Source organism: Vidua macroura, chromosome 8 (genome assembly GCF_024509145.1).
Source record: "Vidua macroura isolate BioBank_ID:100142 chromosome 8, ASM2450914v1, whole genome shotgun sequence".
NCBI classification, from domain to species: domain Eukaryota; kingdom Metazoa; phylum Chordata; class Aves; order Passeriformes; family Viduidae; genus Vidua; species Vidua macroura.
Window position 1 is genome coordinate 22,900,081 of NC_071578.1, and position 12,688 is coordinate 22,912,768.

Genomic DNA, 12,688 nt, shown 5'->3' on the forward strand with positions numbered 1-12,688 from the left:
AGGAATAAAGTGTTCTACACATTCAAATATGCTTTCAAGCTGAGCTGTTCTGTAGAGATTATGGCAAGAAAGTCTACAGGGCATTAAAACAAATGTTGTTTTCATGCAGAGATTTTTAACTAAAGCTTCATCTTGAAGAACACTTGCTGGATGGGTAGAAGGCTTCACACCATTCACCTTAACTACCTTAATAAGACACATCCACTTTTTCTCCAAAGTCGTCTATCTCTAAACCAATTTCATTCTCTGATTCACCAAGAAAGCTGAATTTCCACCAGAGTTGTTGGAAATACTCTTTTCTGACCAGGCATTGATACTGAAACCACAAGTCTCATCCAAAATTAATTGACATGTCTGTAACAGGACCTGGACAGAATTTGAGCAAACGCTGGAAAAAAAGGATCCCCTTCCCTAACTGTGCTAATCAGCACCTGAAGAGATTTGTTCTCTATGCTTTGCATGCTATATTTGCATCTGTTGTCTGTCTTCTTTCACCCACTATATATCTGAAATTATTTTCTGAAAAAAAAAAAAAATACAGCATCAGCAGCAACCTAGACTAAAAGGCATGTCAGGGAATAAGGATAAAGAAAAAATCCTCCTGATAAGAGAATTCACTAGGAATCACATAGTTTGTATCACTTGATGTTCTGAACAGTAGAATATATGAACCATACAGTCAGAAAAAGGAAGACTATTTAAAAGATCTTTTTTATCTTCCATTTCTGTGATTCAATAATGAGACACTATCAAATTCATATATTATGTTGTATTAATAACTTCGTATTAATATCACAATCTAAGGCTGATTGTTCCTCATTCATAAATTCTTGCAAATGTGAAGCCAAGATTGTATTTCTTATGTTAAATCCCCCTCTAACAATGCAATCCTGTCAAGGCAATTTAGTTCAATACAGCCAGATCATAAAATCAATATTTCTTTTTTCATAAGCATACAAATACAAAGCATACAAATTTCAGTTATTTGAATTGGCTTTGCTATCACAGAAGATAGAATAACAGTTTTAAGTGTGCAAAGTGTTGTTAAGTCTTTACTAAATAAACCTGGAAGACATTCACTTGTTGTAGGACTCTCCAATTTTTCAGACTGCAAGCTATCCAAAGGAAAAAAGTTCTGAATCTGAAACTTTGCTAGGATACTCAAATTATGACAACTTTGTGGTAAAAAAAAAAATTACCATGCCATTATTTCTCCCATTGCAAATTATTTTCTGTCCAACTACCTTTTTTAGCTGTCCTGTGCACACAAATATGATATCACAGAAATCCTTTCTGAAGGATACACCAAATCTAAAAATCTGGTATTTTGCAGGTTTGAAGTGCTGTTTTGCCTTCAGCTTTACTTTAGACTTTGATCATAATGACATTCCTAGAAACCTTTTGAAAAAGCATAATCTGATCTGTCTTTCAGTATCAAATGTTGTCTGCAAACTGGAATCTAGGTAGATGACTAGATTTGAAACATCCTTTATGAATACTGATTGAAAATTTAATTCATATACAGCATTTCAAGATGCAAAAATGTATGTTAAGAACAGCTGAATACAAAAGAGTAGCAGGGAAAGGAAAAGGCTTCACATACTAAGAGCTACACAGTAGGTGAATGGCATTTCTGAGCAAGCATAAGAACAGAAAAAATCCACTGGCTTTCCACTACAGTACACAAACAGATGAAACACCCAGAGCACGTCCTGTGCTATGCTTCACATCTTTCTGTAAGCACTTGCTGCTCTAAAGGCAAAGTTTATTATTTATTCAGGATAGTTTGATTTCTTTCAAATACTGCTCAAACTGTGGTTCTATACTGATACTAGTCAGTCAGCTAAATCAGGACAGCTCTTGGAGAATTAGGTATTCAGAGAGCCACACTGGGAGCTCTGATTCTGCCAAGTACTTCAGTGAACTCATTACAGCAGACTGACATGAATCAATAATGAAATAAACTGGAAAGACCCTGATGCACAATACATTCTAGATGGTGCATTTTATTTCGGCTCCTAAATGATCTCGAAATCTAAAGTGTACAAAGGAAACCTGCTAAATCATTAAGAAATTCTTAAAATGTGCCAATGTTTAATGATTTTCACATTGCCTAACCTTAAGCCCTATCTATTTAGTTGCCTCACTAAAAGGCAAACCTCCTGCTAATCCTCCATACACATGGGGACAACTTGTGCAAAACCCACAACTTAAATGTCCTGAATTCCCCTCAGCAGAAGGATATCTCTCTCAATTACAATAGTTACATAGAATAAAAAGGCAGAGTAGGCATCTAACCTGAAACTAAATAATATGTTCTAAACACACTCCTTTCCCCCCTACTCACACACTCAGTCCTACCACTGTATTGCCTACATGTATGAGCAAAGCATTTGAGCTCTACAGGCAGTAAATTTGGCCATCCCTTTTAAAGGTGTAAAGGAATACACAGGCTTCATTAACATGCTTTGATATATTTACTTAAAAATTCTTTCATCGCAGCTTCTCAAAATACCTTGCTGGTCTAAATTAAAGCTACGTTAGGAATCCAAACAATTCACATTTTTGAATTAGTGAATGATTTCACTAAGGATAATTTATCTAAAATGAAAACCCCTCTGGAAGCAGGTGCAAAGCTTAAACATTGTAAATGCCTTACTCCTAAGATGACTACATTAAAAAACACATCAGTTTTTTTCCTCAGCGGGTGATAAATGTCTCAGGGGGATTCCATGAGGAAACAGGAAAAGTGGGGCTATAAACAAGAAATCAAGATAAAGTGATGTCGGGGTAATTAAGCGATACGGAAATCCTTTCAACCCTATGAGTGCTTAACTCTTCCTGAAAACTGACATAAAAGTTATAAAATCTATGCAGTAGAAACTGCTAAATGTGCAAATGCTCTCATTATCCCTGTCAGTAGTGTTAGCTGGATTGCTGTGTCACCATGAGTCAGTCAATTACGCAGTCACTTTCATGAAGGGTATTCATTCCAAATAATTATCTCTGCCTCATTTCCCAGAGGCAGAGAAAGTAGCATTTGTGGTTTTGCTACTTTCTCATTTCATATTCCTTTTCAATGAATTCAGTGGTTCTATTTATTCTCTCAGATAGCCTCCATCTCCAAGGATTTCAATCTCAGTTTCTGAGAAACACTGATACATCACATACAGGAGTGAAAATCCATCCCTTTAATTCACATAATGCAAGGAATCTGAGATTAAGTTATAGCTACTGAAATCAGCAATTTTCTTTCAAGGATAAGAAAGTTTTTTACTTACATACCGTCTTTTTAAATTTTATTTCCTGTCATATTGTGCAACTGTATGACATTTTCTCTTTCAAAAAGCCTTACTTAGTTTTCCATATATGACAGAAGTGATATGTGATAAAGAGAGTAATCATAGGAGGATGTGTAATGATTTTTTCTGGCTATTTTACTGCTTTATTCCCTGGCATACTAATAACCACTAATATGGTTATATGACCTTTACTGCGGTTATAAATTTACTGATCTCTTTCCATTAAAAAAAATCATCAATATTTTTTGCATTTTTGCCCTTCTATATTAAGATGAAAATATTAAAAGACTATTAAAGACCCTCTGGTTTAATTTATTTTCCATATGAAACATTTAAGATAACTATTCTCTTCAGTTTTCAGGGAAAATGAGTGCCTGTATTTCTGGAGGAATGAATTGCCAAACTGTGAGGTTTCATATGTTGTCTAAAGACATACCATTCACAAAGTATTCCATTTTTACAATGTTTTCTCTGAATAAAAAAATCGCAACATTTGATGTTTGTTTTTCCTTATGAAAGAGCACATAACACTTGTACAAGAAACTTCATTTGGCACATTATGGACGTTTTTAAATTGAGTGTACTCTATTTCATTGTGCATTCCCTTTTACATGTGGCATATCTTTTCTAATGCATTCCTAGCAATCCAACAAAAATATTAAGTGTCGAAATGTATCTTCCAAATCAGTCACTTCAGTGGATTCAGGATTTAACTACACTGGCTTAAAAAATGCAATGAGAATATATTGATTTCATTGTTGACAATGATCCATGGCAATCCAGTTCAGTGAGTGAATGATCTAGATCACCTGTTCAGGTTTCAAGCTGAGACAAATCAAATTCATGGTTTGATAAAGGCAGGTTGTTACATAGAACTTCCAAAATTGAGTTCTCCACCACTTAGAGCAGGAGATTATACTAATGAGTTGAAAACAAAATGGATATAGTAAGTGTTTTTTCTGACAAAATCCACCTTTCTGCTTAAAATTCACTTCAAAAGCAACTTTGGTAACATTCTTCTACTTACACAGAAGAAGAATGTTACCAAAGTTGCTTTTGAACTTACACAATGACATAAGATGAAGAAATTCTCCACCCAAATGTGCAAAGTTGAAATAATTTCATAACAATCATTTTAAAGATAAAACTACTGTACTTACCAAGCCAACTTCTGTTTAAATATACTGACACAAACACTGGAGGGACCGTGAAGAAATCTACCACTGAGTTAACTTCTAGCCAAAACCATAGCTTGTCATTGGCTGCTATAAACTGGAAAGAAAAAAAAAAAAAGAGGGGAAGAGATGAAAGAATCAGATTATTCTCATGCTGACTGCAGGTATCTGTTCTAAAATATTAAACTCAGAAGTTAGTGTAGTAACTGATATTTTAGGTCAGTCCAGACAGAACGTGTCTCACTGGAAAGAAGTCTGTATTGTGAATTTCTTGATAATAACACTGAGATTAAAATGAAAGGTCTAACTAAAGAGATAGATCATCTACATTATCAGTTGTAATATCTGTGCTAAAAATACTTTTTCCACGTTTACTGACAGTGTATCAATAATATTAGAAAAGTATAGGCAATTATAAAGTATTTTGAAGTACATCACCTTTGTTCCAGCATACCAAATATGCTGATAGTAGTCTTATAATGTGTTTGCTGTTCACAAATTTCTCAATGCAGAGCAGTTTACACATGTCCCGAGGAGATCAGCAGGGTGACTCCTACAAGGCATAGTTCAGGACTGCAGCAGCACTTCAGACTTTTGAATGGAACCACGGATGTCGTAATTTCTCTTTCCTGAATACAAAATCAGCCCAGGGAAACTGGCAAGTTTAGATGCCAAGGGCATCATAGTTAGAACTTGCCTATGTGCTTAAATAAGGTGAAGCTTCATTTTGCATTTGATTAATAATTTAAAAGTAATGAAAACATTTGCTTTATATAAATATTAAATGTAAATATACAAATAAACGGAAAAAAAACGAGTGTATCATGAAGATATTTAATGAAGCAGTTCTAAGCCTTAAAATTTTGACTTACACATTTCAAAACAATATTTTTTGTGTTAAAGAAGATATTGTCTTTCTTTCAAAGAAAATACAATCTCTATTTCAATCACCATGTACAGCAGCTGCCTTCCCTCCCTGCCTCTTGCTACCAAAGACACACTACTTACACGCAAGCCGAAGTAGAGTAGGAAGAACACATTGAAAGCCATGTCGATCTGTAATGTGAAATCTTTGTAGAAATTCTGGCAGGATTCTATTGGGCTATTTGAAAGACAAAGAAATCAGAATAAATTGTCAGTTTATGAGTTTCTACTCTGCTGAGAATCGTATGCATTTCGTTAAAGACCTTGATCCAGAAATCACGTTTCTGTTTTCCAGTCCTTTACAAGATCAAGCAAGCATTTCAAAGGAATTATTTCATTCATTCAGTTAGTCATTCATACAAGTGTTTATATTAACCTGTTCAGGTAATATTTGAGAATTAACATGCAGATACCTTTAGGAGAGGACAAGCAGGAGAATACCTCAGGATTGCTTAACCCCACATTAACCCTTAAAGAACTGACTTCTTTCTAAAGGAGACACACCTATGATACTTTAGGCAGAAACCTAACGAGTACACAGGTACAGTGAAACATTACATCCTTTTAATTCATAAAACCTTTAACAAAAAATAGTTGCTTAGGAATACATTACCCATTAGCAACCTGGAGTACTTAGTCTTGTAGAATCCCTTGTTTATAAAAAGTTGATTGGATTTTTTTTTCTTTTTCTCACTTCTTTTTTTTCTATGCCCATTTAATGTACTTTATGTACAGTACTATGAACGAGTAGAAAAGCAGCATAGCCCACTGGTAAAATTAAATAACAAAATAAATTGAAGAATTTGAAGCAGTACTCTAAGGGTTAATTTCTGCATGCAGGTTAATTAAAATACCCTTGTGTTTATCAGGCAGCCATTGCAAATTTTAGCTTATTATTTTATGCTCTATTTGAGAGTGGGACAGATCCAAAGCTTACTCTATACAAACTGGTACTTTATAAATATACTTTTTTTTTAATCTAAGGAAGGTGGTAACTTCCATAAGTATCATCAGTGATTTATTTGTGAGGTTTCTAAAACAGGTTGTTGAAGCCACAGTCCAATCTTGTAGTCTGAGACCCAAGTGGAAATCGTGTCCCAATATATGTCGATGTATATACTATATATACATAATGTCCCACCATATATACATATATATACACACATATATTGCAAATGATCATGTGTTCATCACAACTGTAATAGAGGGAAAGCAGAACATAGATCATTTGAACATTTGGAGCCCTAGAAAACATCCTTTTAGAAAAGCAGAAATTTGTTGGCTTTCTAGATCAAATAAATCACTGAACATGAATGTAATACCAGTTAGTATAGCAGTAGTTCTGCAAATATAATGCTAGACTGCTCAACAAGCAAGATTCTATGCATTATGAATGTCAGGTACCTAACTTAAGGCATAAAGGAAATTACCTGGACTACCAGGTCATTACACATGCAGCCAAATTTTCCATTCCTTTTATACATTTCAGGTCAAACAAGTTAATGATAGCATGCTCTCTCCTGTCTCTAGATGCATGAATGTATACAGCAAAATTCTCCTTGATGTACAAGAGGTTCATATTTTAAGAAGCTTCAGTGCTATAGGAAATTTTATTAAAATTGTTTTTCAAAGGCTATTTGAAAAGGCATTGAAGTTATGAGACACTTCTGTTATAGTTCAAATAAAATTGATTTACAAGAACAGGCAGAAGGGAAGAGAAGCCAAATGTTAACATACAGGAGAGCAGACAATACCTCATTTAAAAACACATTTTTAGCTACAAAAACAGTGGATGTAATCTGAAAACCCAACTGGATAATTTTCTGTACGGCACTAATGAGAACAAGGGATTTTGTCAAAATAAAGTAGGCCACACACTGAGTCACAGTGCACCCTACCAACAGGAAGCACAGAGGAACGGAATCAACAGCCCTGCACCAACCCTTAACTCCAGGTTAGGTTCCTGCAAAAGCTGGAGAAATTCACTGAAGCTAATGGAATTGCAGAGGCTTATAACCAGGATAGAGAGCAATTTTTAGTTAAGGTCAGCTAAGGTTGCAGCTAACAGCTCTACTTTTGTGTCATTGTCCTTTACAAAAACCTACAAGATCTGACAAATTACCTAATGCATAACACATCTTTATATTTTTTTTTTTTTGCAAAACACTTAGCACAATGGATGACAATTCTGATTTGTGACTTTTGTTCACCTAATACCAAAATTGCTGTTTCTGCTAGTGATATCCTTTAAACTTCCTTCATTTCAGAGAGCATCCCTCTCTTTCAATGTTTAAGTTGTCCATTTCAAAGACAAACACAGCATCCTTTCTTTTTTTATTTCAAATGATGATTTTGTCAGAAGGGCATGACACTGAAGAAATTATTAATTTTTTCACAGATGGATTATAAAAGATTTTAAACATTCTAAATTAAACTTTCAGTTTGGATTTTTTATTTTTCTTTTCACCACTAGCTGACACGTGAGCTGGGAGAAAAATATGGCCACTAATGTTTATCATTGCACAATTCAGTCTGCTGCACAAAGGAAACTCGTCTTTACTTCACCGAGTTTCTCAAAACCAGAAGTGCTCTAAGTACTTCTTAGTAGTGCACTAGGGTCTCCAGGACCAGTAATAATACTAATAAAACTCCCTGGTTTATATTAAAATCACATGGCATATCCTATGGGATTTCACCCCGTTAGGGCAGCAAAGATTTCACTTCTGAAAAAGACAACAGACTATTAGAAATGTTTTTATTCCCCTTCCATGTAAGCATGGTTTCATACATTTATACCACAAAAAGACAGGAGAAACAATGATAAAATCAATGAAATAGCATACTAGCAAGAAGAGGAAAGATTTAATATAACTAGATAAAAATTACAGTAATGATGGAACTCTAAATGCAATGGGTGTCTCCCCCTAAAAAAGTGGCAGGATCCATACTCCAACAACTGACGTGCATATCTGGTAAATGAGCCAGCTAGGGAAGACACCCCACCAGAGCGGTTTTTCTGAACAGAGAAGGACTGGTGGCTGATGTGACAATAGGACGTTGTCTTGGGCACAGCAATCACAAAATGATAGATTTTGATTTCTGAAGAAATAATGAGGGGGGCCAGCAGGACTCCCAGAAGGCAGGCTTTGGCCTGTTTATGATGCTGGTAGAGAAAGACCCTTGGCATGCAGTCCTGAAGGGCAAAGGAGCCCAGGAAGGCTTGACATGATTCATGATGGAAATCTCAAATGCACTGAAGCAGACCATCCCTATGTGTCAAAAGATGAGCTGGCAGGGAAGACCATCAGCATGGCTGAACAGAGAACTTTGGCTGGAATTCAGGAATAAAAGTGCATCATCTTTGGACGAAGGGCCAGGCAACTCCAGAAGGTTTCAAGGATGTTGTGAGGTTATGAAGGGAGAAAATTAGAAGGGCCAAAGTCCAACTAGAACTAAATCTAGTTACTGGCATAAAAGACAACAAAAAACATTTCTAGAAATAAATTAGCAACAGAAGGAGAGCTAAGTAGAATCTCCATCTTTTATTGGATGGAGGGACACATAATGACAAAGAATGAGGAGAAGTTTGAGGTACTTAATACCTGTGTTGCCTTGCGGTCTTTAATAGCAAGAGCAGTTGTTCTCTGGGTACCCAGCACCCTGAGCTGGAGGACAGATAGGGAGCAGGATGAAGCCCCCACAATCCAAGGGGAAATGGTCAGTAAAATACTACACCATTTAGACAGAAATAGAGAGGGCTGCATGGAATCCACCCCAAGATACTGAGGGAGCTGGCAGAAGTGCTCACCAAGCTACTTTTCATCATTTATCAGCAGACCTGGTTAACTGGAGAGGTCCCACCTCACTAGAAATTAGGAAATATCCATCTACAAGAAGGATCAGAAAGAGGATTCATGCAACTACAAGCCTGTCAGCCTGACCTTGGTGCTGGGGAAGGTTATGGGGCAGAACATCTTGAGTGCCAGCACAGAGCACATGTAGGACACCACAGCATCAGGTCCAGCCGTTTGGGTTTATGAAAGGCAGTGCTGCTCGACCAATCTGATCTCCTATGACAAGGTAACTTGCTTGGTGGATGAGGGAAAGGCTGTCCAGACTTCAGTCAAGCTTTTTACACCATTTCTCACAGCTGGAGAAACTGGCTGCTCATAGCTTGGACTAGCTGGGTAAAAGGCTGGATGGCTGAGCCCAAGGAGTGGAGCAAAAGGAGTCAAATCCGCCTGGTGTCTGATGACTAATGGTGTTCCCCATGTCTCAGCTTTGGAGCCAGTTTTGTTTAATATCTTGATCTATAATCTGGTCAAGGGAATTGAGTGAGTCCTCAGTAAGCTCACAGACAACACCAAGTTGAGCAGGAGTGCTGATCTGCTAGAGGGTAGGAAGGCCCTGCAGAGGGATCTGAACAGGCTGGATCCATGGGCTGAGGCCAATTGTATGAGGTTCAACAAGGCCAAATGCCTTGGCCTGCACTTGGGTCACAACAATCCCATGCAGTGCTACAGGCTTGGAGAAGAGCAGCTGTAAAGTTGTTAACTGGAAAAGGGCCTGAAGTTGCTGATCAGCAGCCAGCACACCGTGAGCTAGCATGTGCCAAAGTAGCCGAGGGCAATAACGTCCGGGCTTATAACAGGAATAGTGTGGCCAGCAGGACCAGGGAAGGGACCATCCCCGTGTACTCAGCCCTGGTGAGGCCACCCCTCGAGTGCTGGGTCCAGCTCTGGCCTCACACTGCAAGACAGCGAGGGGCTGAGGCAAGTCCAGAGAAGGGCAACAGCTGGAGAAGGGTCTGGAGCACAGGGGGGCTGGGGCTGCTCAGCCTGGAGAAAAGCAGGCTCAGGAAGGACCTTATCACTCTCTACCACTCCATAGGGGCAGGTTGCAGCAAGGTGGGGGTCAACCTCTTCTCCCAAATTTAAGTGACAGAACAAGAGGAAATGGCCTCAAGTTGTACCAGGGGAAGGTTAGATTGAATATTAGGGAACAATTTTTCACTGAAAACACGTTGAAAGAGGCTGCCCAGGGAAGCGGTTGAGTCACCATCCCTGGAGGTATTTAAAAGATGTATAGCTGTGGCACTTAGAGACACAGTTTAGTGGAGAACTTAAAGGTCATTTCTAAAAGAAATTATTCTATGATTCCCTAATATTTATAAGTACTTTGAAAGAGCATCTTTGATTATCTATACAATTTTTGCAACAAAACTAGTAGTTATGAAGGCCAGCTGTACAGTTACAATAGGCATAAACTACTTCATTGAGCAAGAGTGACTACAAGAGCAGTAACAAAATAATTCCATTTAATTTTACATATATGGGGAAAAATTTTGACAAGGTGTTCCCAGCATCCATAAAGCTTTGCTGCAATCAACACTGAAGCCAACACTGTGCACGACACTTTTACCACATGACGTACCACTTGTCACTTCAATTCAAAAGACCTTACTGCTGTTTAAAGAACTATTTTTGTCACCAGTTTACATCATATATTCATTATTATTGCTTATTTCTGGTTGCCTTAAAATGTTGCTAATGCATCAAAATGTTTCTACTGGACTTATTCCTTGAATAGTCATAAAATGAGTGGGAGAGAGAAAAAAATGCTTTTTAATGTTTTTTGAAATTGTTTCTGTGAGTATATTAATATGAAAGTTCCCACAGAAGCCTACATATATTTCCAGGACTTTTGAAATTGCAGCAGAGTTGAAAATAACTCGAGTCGTTTTTACTGTATCATTTCACCTCTTGATGGGAGGTGTAAAGCCCATTGCAAACTTAGATCAAAGCCTTAGCACGAACTAACAATCTCTGTCCCAGTGCAGTCACTGCCATTATGACCACACAGAGGTACGGAGAAGGAGTTCCACACTCATCCAGACTTTCGACCGGCTTTGCAATCACAGTGACAGCTATCTGGACAATTTTACATTAAATGTTCCCCACAGTAATGGGAAAGCTTTTGTACACCCAATTCAGCACTTGAACACCCAATTCAGCACTTGAAATAACTATACAATAAGCAATTTACTGCTCTTCCTGGGTAAGGAAGTGGCCTCTTGTATTTTAGGCACATTGTGTCAGTCGGCTCCTAATGTGTTTTTGCCTTTTTTTTTCCTCTTACTTTTTAATGACAAGGCATGCAAAGACTATGATGGATGCCAATTCTAACCTATGTATATTTTTGGTTTTTTTTCTAAAAATAAAATGTTTATTTTAAGAAATTGATCTAGTTGCATTTTGTCAAGTGTTTTGAAGATATGTATGGAAAACTTTCATAAACTGCCACAGAAGAAATTACTTCTAGTGTAACTTCAAGAAAGTACTGATGTTAATATCTTACTACAGCTGTTACAACTTCAGAACTTTAAGAAGCTATTGAAAATTTTAGAAATTCAGAGAATTGTCCTAATTTGCAATCTTAATTTTTGCAAATCTGCTTTGTAAATGGTGGAGGAAAAGCCAAAACAATTACAGAAACAAGACAAAAATATTTTTAAATTTAGTATCAATAAAATAAAATATAAAACTTAAAATACCAATCATACAAAAAATCAAGAAGTTTTTATTTCTTGTATTCATGACAATTTTTAGACTGCACAACAGTATGTTACATGAAAAAAAAGTAAAATGTGCACTTTTCATCAGAAGGAATGTCCATTGATGAGAGTAAATTTTAAAATGAAATCATAGCTATGTACAGAAATACCAGTTGATGTTGCTAAAACACAAATAACACAAATAAATAAATGATTAAGAGAAACCACTCAATATTTAGAAGTTAGTTAGTATTGCATCATTTGAAGACATTCCACTCACTGCACTTTCCAATTGTATTTCAATGCCATTAATATCTATCAATTTGGGCATGTAAATTTTTTTTGTACATAAAACTGCTTAAAGTGGCAGGGTTTTTTTTAAATTATTTTGTTTTACTGGAAGCTCCTCTTTAATATTGAATTCCCTGAAATTTACCTCTAGAGCAAACCAAATTTTATGAAGCCTAGAATAAAAAAAAATGGCACTAATTTGATATAGTAGTGTCTGTTTATACCGCTTTAATACATATTTTGAACAGTACAGCAAAAAAGAAAATTAAGTTGGTTACGGTTAGGCTTTTTAACTCTGTTTCAGTAGTACTAAAGTAAAACTACAGAAAAGCCACATGTATCATTTAGTAAAAGCAATTTTCATTCAACGCAGAGGAGTTTTCTCCTTTACGGTTTAGTCACACAGTCCAGAAGGGAATTAGCAGTTAAAACCTTCTTTACTG

General features: G+C 36.6%; 1 protein-coding gene across 8 annotated transcripts in view; it reads right to left on the reverse strand.

Annotated features, from left to right (window-relative positions):
- KCNMA1 (potassium calcium-activated channel subfamily M alpha 1) overlaps window positions 1–12,688 on the reverse strand; it is a 426,357-nt gene that overhangs the window by 172,044 nt on the left and 241,625 nt on the right. For all 8 annotated transcript variants that reach the window (XM_053983344.1, XM_053983342.1, XM_053983341.1 and 5 more), the window contains exons 4-5: window positions 5,486–5,579; window positions 4,463–4,574 (exon numbers count right to left, since the gene is read on the reverse strand). In XM_053983344.1, the coding sequence (XP_053839319.1) occupies window positions 4,463–4,574; window positions 5,486–5,579 (206 nt within the window). The remainder of the gene's footprint in view (window positions 1–4,462; window positions 4,575–5,485; window positions 5,580–12,688) is intronic.